We start from the raw sequence: 16,909 nt of genomic DNA, 5'->3' as shown, positions 1-16,909 counted from the left end.
GTTGTGTCTTTATTTTCATTGAATTCAAGGAAGATTTTAATTTCTTTCTTTATTTCTTCAAACTTCTATCTTCACAGAGTAGGGAAGGGTGTGTCCATCAGCAGCACCAGCTTGCAGTGTGTCTTTCAGGCCATCACGATCAGCTCTAAGCGCTCCAGTTGGACAAAGGCTAAAATCAAGTCTTCAAGTTACATTGCTTCTAGTGTGTGCCTGCACTGGATACTATCACTCACAGCAAACATGATTTTTCATATGAACATGACTTTAAAAAGGAATAATAGAAATGTGATAAGTCAAAAATAGTTTGGATGTCATGCTGTCATGTATCATGACAAAACTAGTGTCATCCTCTATATAGTATTACTCTCAAATCTTAATGTCTTGTTCATGGGTTTGATGTGGTGGTCCAGCAGTTTCATGATTTACATTCTCTACAGACACAAGAACAAAATGACATATATTCATAGGAGCAACTTTTCCCTCTCCAGAGGAAACTATGTCTTCCCTGGAGAGCAGAGCTACAAAAAACATTCTGTTCTTGGTGAACACCTTTGTCTGTTTCTTCACACTTTCTTGCCTCATGCAGCCTAATTTAGCTCTTCTGTATGATCCAAGCTGGCTCCTGGTTAATATTGCTGCAGTTGTCTCTGGGTGTTTCCTAACTGTGATTCCCTTTCTAATGATGACCAAGGACTCCAAGGAAAATACTTTCAGCTTTGTTTGTGAAAGGAAAAGAAAGGAGTAACCATGTGGGCAACAAGTAAATTGTTTCTAATTAATGTTCAATTGTGTCTTCAGTCTCTGCAATAATGTAGTATAGAGATTAAACTGACACATCAGAAAAGTGAATATAACTACCCACAGGCACATACACAATAATCTTTTCTACTACATTACATTTGATTTTGCTTATCTCATGGAATTTTACAATGGGCGACTGACTATTAACTCTTTTATGTAAATTGTACCTTTGTCATTCTATCAAAACAGTGATAACCTGAGTTGTATAGGAAATTTTACTTAGTAGTTCTTTCTTTGATAACACAGTTAAAAATTCAGCAACTCTGTATGAATTTATAAACTTACATATTTCTGAAAGAAATCAAATAAATGGACTTGAATATGCCTTATTTCTCTTCTTCTTATGAACGCAGAGAAATTACCAAATTGCTAGTATTTGCCTTCAAAAGAATAGACTTTTGTTTTAATAAAATAATGGGAATATTTTAGAAGAATTTGCCAGTGATTAGTTACTCATGTTTGAACAATACAAGGATCATATATAAATATAATAAAAGCAATATACAGCAAGCTGGCGGCTAACATCAAATTAAATGGAGAGAAACTCAAGCTATTCCACTAAAATCAGAAACAAGACAAAGCTGGCCACTGTCTCCATATCTCCTCAACATAGTTCTTGAAGTTTTAGCAATAGCAATAAGACAACATAAGGAGATCAAGAATATTCAAATTGGAAAGGAAGAAGTCAAACTTTCATTATTTTTAGATGATATGATAGTGTACATAAGTTACCCCCAAAACTCTACCAGAGAACTCCTACAGCTGATAAATACCTTCAGTGATGTGGCAGGATACAAGATCAAAAAAAAAAAAAGTAGCCCTCCTATACACAAACGATAAAGAGGCTTAGGGGAAATCAGAAAAACATCACCTTTTACAATAGCCACAAATAGCATAAAGTATCTTGGGGTAACACTAACCAAGGAAGCAAAAGACCTATTTGACAAAAAGTTTAAGTCTTTGAATAAGAAATTGAGGACGATACCAGAAAATGGAAAGGTCTTCCATGCTCTTGGATTGGTAGGATCAACATAGTAAAAATGGCAATTCTACAAAACGCAATCTATAGATTCAATGCAATCCCCATCAAAATGCCACCAAAATTCTTCACAGATCTGGAGAGGACAATAATCAACTTTATATGGAAAAACAAAAAACCCAGGATAGCCAAAACAATCCTATACAATAAAGGATCTTCTGGAGGCATTACCATCCCTGACTTCAAACTCTATTACAGAGCTACAGTAATGAAAACAGTGTGGAACTGGCATAAAAACAGAGAAGTCGACCAATGGAATCTAATAGAAGACCCGGACTTTAACCCACAAACCTATGAACACCTGATTTTTGATAAAGGAGCTAAAAGTATACAATGGAAAAAAAGAGAGCATCTTCAACAAATTGTGCTGGCATAACTGGATGTCAATCTGTAGAAGAATGAAAATGATCCATATCTATCACCATGCACAAAATTCAACTCCAAATGGATTAAAGACCTCAATATCAGTCCAGACACACTGAACCTGGTAGAAGAGAAAGTGGGAAGTACTCTACAGCACATGGGCACAGGAGACCACTTCCTACGTATAACCCCAGCAGCACAGACATTAGGGCAACAATGAATAAATGGGACCTCCTGAAACTGAGAAGCTTCTGTAAAGCAAAGGACACTGTCACTAAGACAAAAGGGCAACCCACTGAATGGGAGAAGATCTTCACCAACCCCGCAACTGACAAAGGTCTGATCTCCAAAATATAAAAAGAACTCAAGAAACTAGACTGTAAAAAACTAATCAACCCAATTATAAAATGGGGCACTGAGCTGAACAGAGAATTCTCAACAGAAGAAGTTCAAATAGCCAAAAGACACTTAAGGTCATGCTCAACTTCCTTAGCGATTAGGGAAATGAAAATCAAGACAACTTTAAGATACCATCTTACACTGTCAGAATGGCTAAAATCAAAAACACCCATGATAGCCTTTGCTAGAGAGGTTGTGAAGTAAGGGGTACACTCATCCATTGCTGGTGGGAATGCAAACTTGTGCAACCCCTTTGGAAAGCAGTGTGGCTATTTCTCAGGAAATTCGGAATCAACCTACCCCTGGACCCTGCAATACCACTCTTGGGAATATACCCAAGAGATGCCCTATCATACAACAAAAGTATATGCTCAACTATGTTCATAGCAGCATTGTTTGTAATAGCCAGAACCTGGACACAACCTAGATGCCCTTCAATGGGAGAATGGATGAAGAAAGTATGGAATATATACGTATTAGAGTACTACTCAGCAGTAGAAAACAATGACTTCTTGAATTTTGCATGCAAATGGACGGACATAGAAAACACCATCCTGAGTGAGGTAAGCCAGACCCAAAAAGAGGAACATGGGATGTACTCACTCATACTTGGCTTCTAGCCATTAATAAAGGACATTGAGCCTATAATTCATAATACTAGAGAAGCTAAAAAAGAGGTGAACCCAAAGAAAAACATATAGGCATCCTCCTGGATATTAACCTTCATCAGGCAATGAAGGAGACAGAGACAGAGACCCACATTGGAGCACCAGACCGAAATTCCAAGGTCCAAATCAGGAGCCGAAAGAGAGAGAGCATGAGCAAGGAACTCAGGACCGCGAGGGGTGCATCCACATACTGAGAGAATGGGGATGATCTATCGGGAACTCACCAAGGCCAGATGGACTGGGTCTGAATAAGCATGGGATAAAACCGGACTCGTTGAACATAGCGGACAATGAGGACTGCTGAGAAGTCAAGAACAATGGCACTGGGTTTTGATCCTACTGCACGTACTGGCTTTGTGGGAGCCTAGGCAGTTTGGATGCTCACCTTACTAGACCTGGAAAGAGGTGGGAGGGCCTTGGACTTTCCACAGGGCAGGGAACCCTCACTGCTCTTTGGGCTGATGAGGGAGGGGGACTTGACTGGGGGAGGGGGATGGAAATGGGAGGCGGTGGCGGGGAGGAGACATATCAAAACAACTTTGAGATATCATTTGACACCTGTCAGAATGGCTAAAATCAAAAACACCCATGATAGCCTTTGCTGGAGAGGCTGTGAAGTAAGGGGTACACTCATCCATTGCTGGTGGGAATGCAAACTTTTGCAACCACTTTGGAAATCGGTGTTTCGGTTTCTCAGGAAATTCAGGATCAACCCACCCCTGGACCCAGCAATACCACTCTTGGAAATATACCCAAGAGATGCCCTATCATATGACAAAAGCATTTGTTCAACTATGTTCATAGCAGCATTATTTGCAATAGCCAGAAACTGGAAACAACCTAGATGCCCTTCGATGGAAGAATGGATGAAGAAAGTGTGGAATATATACATATTAAAGTACTACTCAGCGGTAAAAAACAATGACTTCTTGAATTTTGCATGCAAATGGATGGAAATAGAAAACACTATCCTGAGTAAGGTAACCCAGACCTAGAAAGATGAACATGGGATGTACTCACTCATAATTGGTTTCTAGCCATAAATAAAGGACATTGAGCCTATAATTATGATCCTAGAGAAGCTAAATAAAAAGGTGAACCCAAAGAAAAACATATAGTCATCCTCTTGTATATGGGAAGTAGACAAGATTGCCGGGCAAAAACTGAGAACTTGGGGTGGGGTCGGATGGGGGTAAGCGGAAATGGGGAGAGAAAAGTGAGAAGGGGAGGATAGGGGGAGCTTGGGGGGATAGGATGGTTGGGATAAAGGAAGGGTGGATATGGGAGCAGGGAAGTATATATCCTAATTAAGGGAGCCATCTTAGGGTTGGCAAGAGACTAGATTCTAGAGGGGCTTCCAGGTGTTCAGGGAGATGTCCCCAGTTAGTTCCTTGGGCAACTGAGGAGAGGTAACCTGAAATGGCCCTATCCTATAGCCATACTGATGAATATCTTGCATGTCACCATAGAAACTTCATCTGGCAATGGATGGAGATAGAGAGACCCACGTTGGAGGACCAGACTGAGCTCCCAAGGACCAAATGAGGAGCAGAAGGAGGGAGAACATGAGCAAGGAAGTCAGGACAGTGAGGGGGTTGGTCCACCCACTGAGTCAGTTTGCTTGATCTAAATGGGAGCTCACCAAAGCCAGCTGGACTGGGACTGAACAAGCATGTGATCAAACTGGACTCTCTAAATGTGGCTGACAATGGGGGCTGACTGAGAAGCCAATGATAATGGCACTGAGATTTGTCTCCACTGCATGTACTGGCTTTTTGGGATCCTAATCTGTTTGATTGCACACTTAGGCCTGGATGGAGGGGGGAGGACCTTGGACTTCCCACAAAACAGGGTACCCTGCCCTCTCTTAGGACTGGAGGGGGATGGAAGAGGGTGAGTGGAGGAGTGGGAGGGAAATGGAAGAAGGGGAGGAAGAGGAAATTCGAAAGGTATTATTTATAAAGCAATAAAAATTTTAAAAATGGAACCAATAAAAATAATCAAGTTTTAAAAATTTAAAGACAATAAAAATATATCTTTCAAGAAACAAAACACTAAACACACAAACACTCACTGTTTTTCTGAATAACTAAGTTCCCCTCATCCTTCATCTTCAAAATCAAATTCATCATAGCAACAAATTCTGCATATATGGTGGATGGGGCAAACAATTTCTTTATGTTTCCTTCACAGTAGGGACTAGTACATTGCTAAAGCTCTTTCCTTTTGCTGAAAAAAAACATGGAATAACTATTCTCATATAGAATGGTAAACAGAGAAAGGTAGATTTCAAGAGACCTATCACATATAGACCATGATATGTTTTCCATGCAGGAACCTGACACTCAAACGCCAGAATCAGACAGAAGGGCAACCAGTGATGTGAATATAGGTCTGATATTATCACAGATTGAAGTTGGAGTTCTGGGCAATTTCTCTCTTCTCTATTGGTCTCTGTTTTCTTTCATTTACACAGAAGACTTTAAGGTCTACAGACTGGGTTTTGATGCACTCAATTGTAGTCAATTTCTTACTTCTCCCAAAGTTTGACAGCTCTTGCTTGAAGAGACTTCCTCCAACATTCTGGATGCAAAGGCCTTTAATATCTCCACAGAGTGGGCAAGAAAATTTCCAATGTCAGTACCAGCTTCTTGCATGTCTGACAATTCATCACTGTCAGTTCCCAAAACTCAAAATGTTTAGAGCATAAATTAAAAACACCAAAATTACATTGTCTCTTTTGTAAACTTTAGTTGTATTTTGAACCTCATTATTAGTATAATTTTTGGTATAAATGTAAGTTTAAAATAGGACAACAAAAATGTCACAGTGCTAAAGGACTTTGGGTACTTTTCTGTTTATCTCAGAGAAACTGATAAAATTCTGCATATGTATATCTGTTATTCCCTGATATTATGTGCACAAAACAGCACTGTGGTTTTCATCCTGCACAGACAGAAACAAAGGATGAAACACATGCCCAGAAGCAAGATCTTTCCTCAATCCTTACCAAATACCAGAGTATTCCAAACCACCTTTTTTCTAGTGAGCACCTTTTGTCTGCTTTTACATGGTTTCCTACATTTGTCCAGTTTGATTGGCTCTTGTTTATAATCCTATCTGGTTCCTGTTGATCATGTCTATTGCAATATCTGACTGTTTCTCAACCATAAATTCCTTTTTATGAATTGTAACTCCAGAGTATTGACTCCATTATTTACTTTTATCCAGAATACACATGCCCCATGATCATCTGAGAAACACATAATGCACATTTGTTCATAATGCTTCACCCAATACTCAGTCATGTTCACACTCTTCAGACAATGAGAGTCTATTGGAACCATGAATGACAGAAACATATGAGAACATATCTGAATCCACATTTATTTCTGTTTTCTCTATTATAATGTGTTTGTGGTTGTATTTCTCTTGTTTTGGTTGCTCCCGTAGCAAAAGTGAAATTCTGAATAAAAATTGTTGGTAGGGGGTATTACATTCAATGAAGCAATAGCAGTATCTTCTTCTGTGTATTGCTTATTCTATGTTTATCATGTCATTGTATTTTACTTATTCTGTAAAATATGTGCAATAGGCTTTTATTTACCTAATTTAGCATCTCTCAGAAAAGAATAAAAAAATAGGCTAGGTCTAGTACTATTTGAGGTCCTTTCTGTTCATATGTAAAAAGCAATTAAAAACAAAATAATTTATTTTAAAATGCTTCAATTAATAATTGACATAAAAAGAAAACTCATTTAAGTTGTATAAGGGTTATACTTGTGAAGAAATAAAGATATTAGTCTTCAGTTTTATTTTCTTCATTTTTTCTGTTGATCTCCCTTTTCTAGATTTCTTTTCCCTCCTCTAATCTGCCCTCCTATTTCCCCTGCATTTACCCCTTTGAGTTTCATTGTTCTCCCTTAACCTTAACATCACTACATTCTATCTTCCCTACCTGGAGATACACCCCAGTGGGCCTGTACCAGTTTCATGACCTCTAAGGGTATTCCAAATTCAGCACCCATTAATAAAGACTCAAAGATAACATCCACAAAAGACAGAAAATACACAGTGTTGTTTCTTGGTCTGGTTTACCATACTAATAATCACTGTTAAAGCTCTTCTCATGTATGAATATCATAATTTTTGTTTTCTCTAATATGAATAATATTCCTTTGTTTAAATATGTCATATTTTAATTATATTTTGATCAGTTGATAGACATCCATGCTGGTTCCATTTCCTGGCAATTGTGAATATAGTTAACAGTGAACATGGATGAGCAAGTAACTACAGAGTAGGATATGGAGTATTTGGGGTAAATAAACTAGAAGTGGTTTAGCTGAGTTATAGTAGCTCGATTGCCAGCTTTTTGAGGCACCTACACTCTAATTTACATACTGGATTCGAAAGTTTGTACTCACACCAGAAGTGAATGAGTATTCTTCTTTCCCCACATCCAGACCAGCATTTGTCAATACTAACCATTATGATTCGGTAATATCAAATATCAAAGTAATTTTAATTTTCATTTCCTTGTGAGAAATCTCATAGTTTGATGTCCCACTGTTAATTGGATGTTTATCTTCCTTAGTTTTTGTTTGTTTTTATGTTCTTGTTGTTCTTTGCCTATGCTAGATACTAACCCAGTGTCAAGTGTATGGCTGGTAAAGATTTTTTCCCACTTTGCATGCTGACTTTTCACTCTGATAATGGTATCCATTGCTGCACTGAAGCTTTCTGCTTCCTTGTAATCCCACATTCAATCATTGGTACTAACATCTGTGTTATTAGGGTTCTGTTCTAAAAGTCCATTCTTACACTTATAAATGAAAGTGTGTTCCCTATTTTCTCTTTTTTCATATTCAGAGTGTTATGACTTCAGTTGAGGCCCTTGATCCATTACCACTAAATTTTTTACAAGTTAGACTAATGATCTAAAAACAACTGTGACAGGAATCATAAGGCCTGAACAAATTTAAGACAGACAAATTTCCAATATGGAGAAGGGAATGTTGTTATAAGGTTCCATCCCTAAGAAAGAAGCTATTGGCAATTGATTCCAGACTAGAGAAGGAAATTATTTTCCTCCAGTGGAAATATATCACTCACAGGGCAGAGCAGGCAGAATTCTGAGGGCTAGATGGCCAACACAAAATGGATTTCATATTTTCATTTAATTTTTTTTACAATTTTTATTTGCATTGGTATTTTTGTCTTTTTCAGTTTTGTTGATTTATTTTGGTGGTCTGGGTTTGGTTTGGGAGAAAGACAGAGAGGGAACAAACTTGAAATTCAAGGGGTAGGGAGAGTGCAGAAAATCTAGGAGAAGGTAGGGGATGAAAAATGATATGATCAAAATATATTGCTTGAAGAAATATTAAAGTCAATATATATGAAAATAAAGATTTCTGTTACATGGACCTCTACAATTTGAACGGCAAAATTTCTTGAAAATTCTGTGTTTTCTCCATTGCTCATTGTTGTCTTTGTTAATAGGTATTTCTAGAATAGAATTGTGAATTTGTATGTAGGTTTTCAATTTTATCCCATGATCAATGAATTTGTTTTCATTTCAATAACATGCACTTTATCCCTCATTCACTCTGCAATATACCTTTAAACTGGGGATTATGATGTCTCTAACAGATTTTTATTTTACTTAATTATATGGCTGTCACTTAGAAATTCTCTATTCTATGAAGATCAGTTGGGTTTTCTGAATGTTTTCTCACATCTTCAATGGCCACTCTCTAATTTCCATCTCTCTTCCTTCTTTGAGTATTTATATATCAAACAGCAGAATATGTCTCAATTTTCACTCACGGGATTTAATACAACTCTATGAATCTAACTTATATATACCACCCGATATATCCAAGATTATTATTTCTCATTGTTTCTCTTGGGTTATTTATGTCAGCCATGACCTTCATCTTTTCCAGCTCCTACATTGCCTTGTTAATTTTCTTCTTGGATGATATGCCTTACCTCTCTGTGACTCAATTACCTCATATTCATGCTAACTTCAACCTATGTTTACTTCCATCATCTTCAACACACATATCTCTTCTCCTTTCTGTAGACAGAAATTTCAGTCCTGTCTGGTCCTACAGCTTTTCTGTTCCAAAGAAACACATAGAGGATTATATTAATTATAAAGTGGTGGACCTATTAGCTCAGGATTATTAACTAGCTCTTAAAACGTAATTAACTAATAATTCTTATTTATGTTTAGACACATGATTTGGTACCTTATTCAGTGAGGCATTCTCATCTTGCTTCCTCAGTGTTTGGCAGGTGACTACAGACTGAGCCTTTTCTCTTCCCTGAATTCTCCTAGTCTGGTAACCCCATCTATACTTCCTGCCTGTCTATTGGTCAATCAGCATTTTTATTAAACCAATATGAGTGACAAATCTTTACATTCCCTCCGTTATTTTCTGCCAGTCTTTAAATGCTAAAACATATGTCTGTCTAAATTCTATAATTTATGCCTGAGAATTGACCAATGCATACCACATCAATGATGACTTATTTTCAACAATTCAATGAATGTACCATTATGCAATAACTGCGGCACACTAGAAGTATAGAAAATCTACTACTGAAGCCAATGTTACCAATAATCTATGGGTATAAGCAACAAGGTTCAAGAAGCAGTGTGCCCTGTCATCATGTTCATTAATCAATACAACAGCATTGGTCTCACCTATAGGCCCTAAGATCTCTCCAGCTAAATTTCTCTGCCCTGGTAAGGACAAAACATCATAAACTTCCTGTGAAGCATCTTAAATGCATTCAGTAATCATTTGGCTACTGCTGTAATTGCCAAGCCACTATTGCATCCCTAGGCACAATTTATTCAGTGTACTGACAGTGTAATACACCAAAACCATAAATGACCAAGCTCTCAGGGACAATTCACCTGCATCAGCTTGAATAGTGACTTCTGGAACTGCAGAAGCCAGCATAGAGCAGACATCAGCTTTTCTTTTTTTAAATTGTTTTTACTGAGGTATATATTTTCCTCCAATCCCGTTTCTTCTTCTCCCTGCCTCTTCTACCCTCTCCCATAGGTCCCATGCTCCCAATTTACTCAGGAGACCTTTTGTTTTTCTACTTCCCATGTAGATTAGATCCATGTATATGTCTCTTAGGGTACTCAATGTTGTCTAGGTTCTTGGGGATTGTGAATTGTAGGCTGGTTTTATTTGCCTTATTTCTAAAGGCCACTTATGAGTGAGTACATATAATATTTGTCTTTCTGGGTCTGGGTTACCTCACTCAATATGGTCTTTTCTAGATTCATCCATTTTTCCACAGATTTCAATATATCAATTTTTTTTCTGCTATGCAGTACTCTGTTGGACATTAGCTCTTCTCTTGTTCGTCTCCTAGATTATCCTGAAAGCAAAGTGTTATATCTTTTGCAATAATGGCTCATTTTGTTCTTTCAATTACCCATATACAATGGCAAAAAAAGGTAATGCAGGAGAAAATGCAGCTCACACCTGTGACTGGAAATTTTAACCCTATACTTACAGCACCTTGACTAAATGTCCTTTCCCACTAACACAGAGTGCACTTATTTGGAGTCCTTACTTATAATTTTACAATTTTCAACATGATCTTCCAATATTGTGAAACACTCAAGGGTTATAAACATTTTTACCTGGGGTCAGCAGGATCTCTGCCTTCTCCAAGCAAGTACCAGTGGATCTGATGATAATTGGCTACTACAATAAAATAAGAGCAAGAGTCAGTAAAACATAAAAAGAGTTCTTAATCTGCACCTAGATTTTTCAATATAGTTGTGCTGGGAAGAACATAATGGATGAAGAGCACTGTGACATCCAGAGATAAACTTAGAGTAAGGTTGTGTGAGAATATAATACATTTATGGCATGTGCTCAGAAATGGCAATGTTGATATTTCTCAATGAGAACATGAAATGAAAAGAAGACAGATATTTGAATAGGAACATGGCAATCTCTGCAGTCCCTAAACTTTTAGAGATTTGTTATGATAACTGATGGTCAGACTCCTAAGGTGTTTTTCTGAAGACAGCGTAGTTGCGCGCTGTATGATCCTGCGCATAATGGTCTGTAAAGCGGGCTTCTCTGAAGTACTATAATCCCATAAGTTATCAATGGAGATGTAATAATAACAATGAGTATATAATGAAATAATTATATAATAAAATGAGTATGTAATACAATTATAATAATAAAAATTAGTGTTGTCCTACAAATTGCACTGTCAATTTTCTTTCTTTAGTCCCCTAGTTTTACTGCCTTTCCTCTGACATTAATCAGGAGACACAATCTGGACAATTTCTCTGCGTCCAGTCTTCTTATTGCACTTTTCTTCCCCAGAAGCCATTCATCTGCCTTACTGTAGGGTAGTCCTATGACTGTGGGACCCCTGCTTATCTCTGCTATAATTTTTAAATATGACCTGTACTGACAAACTCAGCTCAGATAAAGGAGGTAACAAGAACATGCTACAGCATGTTGAGCCTTCGACTGCAGCCAGATCCTCTGTTCTGGCAGGATACCAAGAAACATGTATGCCCATACTGTTTCAGTGCATCCATGTCTTGTATCAGAATGGAACACTGACAACCCATGGAAGCTCCTTAACTTTCCCCCAAATTTCTCCTCCCTGTGGAAAATATAACGTTTCCTTGTGTAAACAGGCCAGGGTTGAGATGTGTCTTCTATCATGAGTACATCGCTAGCTCCTTTTTCACTGTCTGACTCCTTCCAGACTTGGTCTCTTTTGTATTCATTCAGTGGATTCAAAGGCTTTAGCCCTCCTGAGGGCCTCTTTACCAGTAGTCTATTGGTCTCTTTTGTATTATTTTTCTGTACCTACTCGCTTCCTACTGCAGCAGATGGAAATGAATACAGAGACCCACAGACAGACATTACGCAGACTGAGAAAATTTGAAACACTCAGTCCTACATGGGATGTCTTTATCAAATCATGTCCCAAAGAGCTACGAGATTTTAATGGAAAAGGACATAAAAACGTGTAAGAGCAAAGAAAATTCAAGACACCAAGAAAACAAGACTGACTAAATCAGCATGATCAAGCTCATATAAACTCACAGACACTGAGTCAGGCAAGCACATGACCTGCATGAGTCTGCACCATATTCTTTGCTTATATATTGGAGCTTCCAGTTTAGTGCTTTTATGCTACCTGTGTGAATAAGGGGGTCTCCGTTTCTGCGACTTCTCTTAGGGTCTTCATTCCTCTTTGTTTGTTTAGTTCCAATTTGATGTGTTAGATTTTTTTCTTTCATATTATATTATATTATGCATCTCATACATTATATTACATTATTATATTTTTATCCCTTATAAAACTTGTGTGTTTTGGTGGTGGATTTTTATCTTTTCTTGTTGTGTCTCTGTGTGTGTGTCTGTGTGTGTAGTCCTACCTGTCCTGAAACTAATTCTGCATACCAGGCTGTCCTCAAACTCATCAAGATTCACCTGCCTTTGCCTACCATGAGCTGGGATTAAAAGTGTGGACCTCCATTGCGTGCTTGGCTGCCTTTTTGATTTCTTTTTTTAAAAATATTTATTTATTTATTATGTATACAATAATATTTCTGTATGTATGTCTGCAGGCCAGAAGCAGGCACCAGACAGATGGTTGTGAGACACCATGTGGTTGCTGGGAATTGAACTCAGAACCTTTGAAAGATCAGGCAATGCTCTTAACCACTGAGCCATCTCTCTAGCCCCCCTGCCTTTTTGATTTCTAATGAAAGACATTGTAGTAGGAAAATCAAAGTTATGAATTAGACACAAAAATATTTTGACTGGGCACACCAAAATTCCAGGAACTGGATTAGAGAGAGATCTCTCACTTCAGAAATAGATACACTGGATTTGATCACGTGACACATCACTTAATCATGAAATAGAATGATGTAAACTTACCTCAATGGTGTATGGAAGACAGACATCAGAATTTCATCATCCATACTGGTCTCCAGGGAACTGAGCAGATATCAGCAGCTATAAACTGCAACACTCCAATTAGAGGATAGCAAGAAACTTGAAATTGTTTTTGATACCTGACATCTGGGGAAAAGATGCTCAGAAAAGTTTCTACCTGCCTTATGAAAAGTTGTGTACCCATTACTACTGAAGGTGAAAAGGTAATTGGAGGTCTGTTGGGAGGTGAGGTCACAGAATAATATACCCATATCTCAGGCACTGGTGGCTCCCACCAGAATATGTCAGGGACCATAAGACTCTGGCTGTGAGATTGTCATCCTAAGAAAATAAACAACACTTGGCATGCACTCATAGAGTCTGTGAGACAGAATCCACAGAGCAAAACTCATCTGAAGACTCCAGCTAAGCAAGACTTCCAGAAAAGCAACTTGGAATTAAGTAGCATAACAAAGCCACCTGGCAACTAAAGAAAAACCTGAATGAAGCACAGACTCAGGACACAGGCAAAGTGAACATGAGGTAATAGACACAGAACACAGTCTCTGATGTTTTTATCTTTATCAATCCTCCACTCATTGGAATTCTTGTGATTTTTTTTCCAACACATACTGAAAGCTGGAATGCAATGTTTTAAAATTGGTCTACTGCTCAGCAATGATCATGGGAATCCTTCCTGCTCATGAGCTGATTCTATATATTCTTGGGAGATGCTTCAGAGAGTAGGAGGAAGGTAAATGAATCATGGAATCCTGTGTGAAAGCATATCTGCATGCATGTGCTTGAGCAGAAAATCTTAATCTCTGACCTATGAGGCCATTGATGGAGAGAGAGACTGTATTTACCTCGAAAGCCAAGTATTCTGAGATTGTGATGCAGCTACTGCCCTCCTAAATCATAGTCAGGGACCTTGACATAAAAATCACCACCATTGTTTAGCAAGTTAGACACTGCCAGTCAGATGTGGACCATCGTGCTTTTAGATCATTCTTCCTTAATTGATATAAATAAACATACACATATATATCATATATATTTATAATATACTATCAAATTAGTCCAGCATATATATATGTGTGTGTACATGTATACGTTAATTGACACATATGTGTATATATGCATATATAGTATATATTCTATATATAATGATATAGAGAAGCAAATTGACAGTTTGCTTAGATATTACAATCTAAGTTTAATTACAATGTGAATCTAATGGTTTTTCTAATGAATGCTGTATTTTATTTATTTAGTTTTTAATAGTAAGAATTGGAAAGTTGAGGTGTATTCCCTTTACTTTTCTTTTGTGTGTTTGAAATTATGTACATCTGTGTATCACATGTGTGCCTGGAATACTTAAAGTCAAGAAGAGGGTGTTGGAACCCCCAGGACTGTCTGAACAGTCATTTATGCTAGGAATTGAACTCGGGTCCTTTGGAAAAGCAGCTAGTGACCTTAACTAAAGTGTCTTTTGTACAACCTCAAATACTTCAAGGTTTACAAAGCACAAATCTTGATGCTGACAAAAGACAGAGTGTATGCATAGTGAACATACCTTATGTCTGTGATCACAGATCATTGCTCAGGTACCAATTAGCAATGAAATATGTCATCAGATTCCGAGTCGTACTGTGTGTGTGCCACACACTTTTATTACGTGTTCTTTTTTTATTGAAATTAAGGAAAAACATGTGAGTGTGATTGGTTTCCATTAGGCTATTATTTTAGTTGTTTTTAATAAATATAAATAATCCATAAGGCAAATGCAGCTATCTGAAATATGGGACAATTTTGCACTGATGTATATGATTTCTCCTGACACTGGTTCCTGTAGAGTTATAGTTCCTCCTGTACATTAAAATACCCAGTGTTTTCTAAGAATAGGTACTCACTCATGCAAGAAACAGTAACACACATGGAAACAAAATATCCACTACAAAACACACAGCAATAGTAATTTTGAAAAGGTATAAATGTATAATAATCAAACCTAAGTATCGGGATGTTCATTTTAAGTACTGAATTGAATGGTTTTACAAGTAGTTGGGGATTCCAGTAGCCTAACTGTGGACTTTATGGACTTGAAAGTCCTCACTTTATCATTAATCAATCATGAATTTACAAATAATTGACTCAGATGATCTTATCTCACTTTTCCTCATCTGCATAACTGGAGTCAGAGCAGAGGATTCCACACTGACTGTGAATATTGACTAAACTGTATTACCCTTTATTCAAAGCTAGGAGTTATACATTATACACTCTCTTGTAGGTTATAATGCCACTTTTTGATTAGTTGTTTAAAAAAATCAAAGAAGGATTTTGCATTAGTCTTATTATGGATATAGAACACAGTATATAGATGCAGCCCATGCATCAACTTCACATGCCATGATCCTGAGACCACAAGAGTTGACATTATGGAAGCCAGTGATATGGTTGTAAGAATGATATTTTTATCACAAACTGCAATTGGAGTCCTGGGAAACTCCTTCTTAGTCTACAACTATCTTCTGCTTTACTTCACTGGGATCAGGTTAAGGCTCACAGATTGGATTCTGCAGCACTTGATTGCAGCTAACCTTTTAACTCTTCTGTCTAAAGGAGTTCCCCACACATTGGAAACTTTAGGTTTGAAAGACTTCCTCGATGATTTTGGTTGCAAACTGATCTTCTATCTTCACAGAATAGGGAGGAATGTGTCTCTCAGCAGCACCTGCTTCCTAAGTATCTTCCAGGCTATTACCATCAGCCCAATGGGCTCCAGGTGGACACACCTTAAAGTCCAGGCTCCCAGTTACATTGTTGCTAGTGTTTACATAAGTTGGATCCTGGCCCTCATAATAAACATTGATTTTCCTATGTATATAACTGCAAGATTGAACGATAAGAATATGACAAATCTAAAATGGTTTGGATTCTGTTCTGCCGCTCGTCATGACAAAGCCATTGACATTCTCGCTGCAGTAATACACACAAGCCCTGATGTGCTTTTCGTGTTGCTGATGATTTGGTCCAGTAGCTCCATGGTTTGCATCCTCTACAGACACAAGCAGAGAATGAAGCACATTCATAGAAGCAACTTGGCCCTCAAATCCTCTGCTGAGTCCAGAGCCACAAAGATTATTCTGCTCTTGGTGAGCACTTTTGTCTGCTTTTATGCCCTTTCTTGTGTTTTACAAATTAATCTGACTATTTCAAATAATCCAGGATTTTTCCTGGTAAACATGGGTTCAGTAGTCGTTGCAGGTTTCCCAACTGTGAGTCCTTTTCTGCTGATCAGTCATTAAATCTGTGAATCTCCCCTCTGTTTTGCCTGTGCAGGGAATAGAACATTCTAACCATATCTGTAACATCAAAATTGTGTGTTTTTAATAATGTACATATTTTATTCAATCATGTATATATGCTCAATCATGTCCTAAAAGCAGGTAGTATGTATTCAAGAACTAACATGTACACATATAAAATGTGAATATATTATAAACTGTATATTTGCATACTCTATATTGTTTTGTGACATTGAGAATATTAATAAACTTATGTAAATTATGAATTTGTCACAGTTTATAAAACAATGGTTGATTTACAGTCTGTTTTTGGAAATTTGTCTTGCTTTTTTCTACAGCAACAGAATAAAATTTGCTGGACAGTTTTTT

At 37.5% G+C, this 16,909-nt stretch overlaps 1 protein-coding gene across 1 annotated transcript; it reads left to right on the top strand.

Annotated features, from left to right (window-relative positions):
* Positions 1-15,670: 15,670 nt before the first annotated feature.
* On the top strand, positions 15,671-16,540 carry LOC121449780 (vomeronasal type-1 receptor 4-like). Its single transcript, XM_041654459.1, has one exon. The coding sequence runs from the start codon at positions 15,671-15,673 to the stop codon at positions 16,538-16,540; it is 870 nt and encodes a 289-aa protein (XP_041510393.1).
* Positions 16,541-16,909: the final 369 nt, after the last annotated feature.

This window comes from Microtus oregoni, unplaced genomic scaffold (assembly GCF_018167655.1).
Source record: "Microtus oregoni isolate MIOR12 unplaced genomic scaffold, Mior012 000006F_ref0000085, whole genome shotgun sequence".
Lineage (NCBI taxonomy): Eukaryota > Metazoa > Chordata > Mammalia > Rodentia > Cricetidae > Microtus > Microtus oregoni.
Note: the sequence above shows the minus strand (reverse complement) of the source record. Positions and strands in the feature narration are given on the sequence as shown.

Coding starts and splice junctions, on each gene's coding strand:
- LOC121449780 (XM_041654459.1), top strand. CDS start 15,671: ATGGAAGCCAGTGATATGGTTGTAAGAATGATATTTTTATCACAAACT.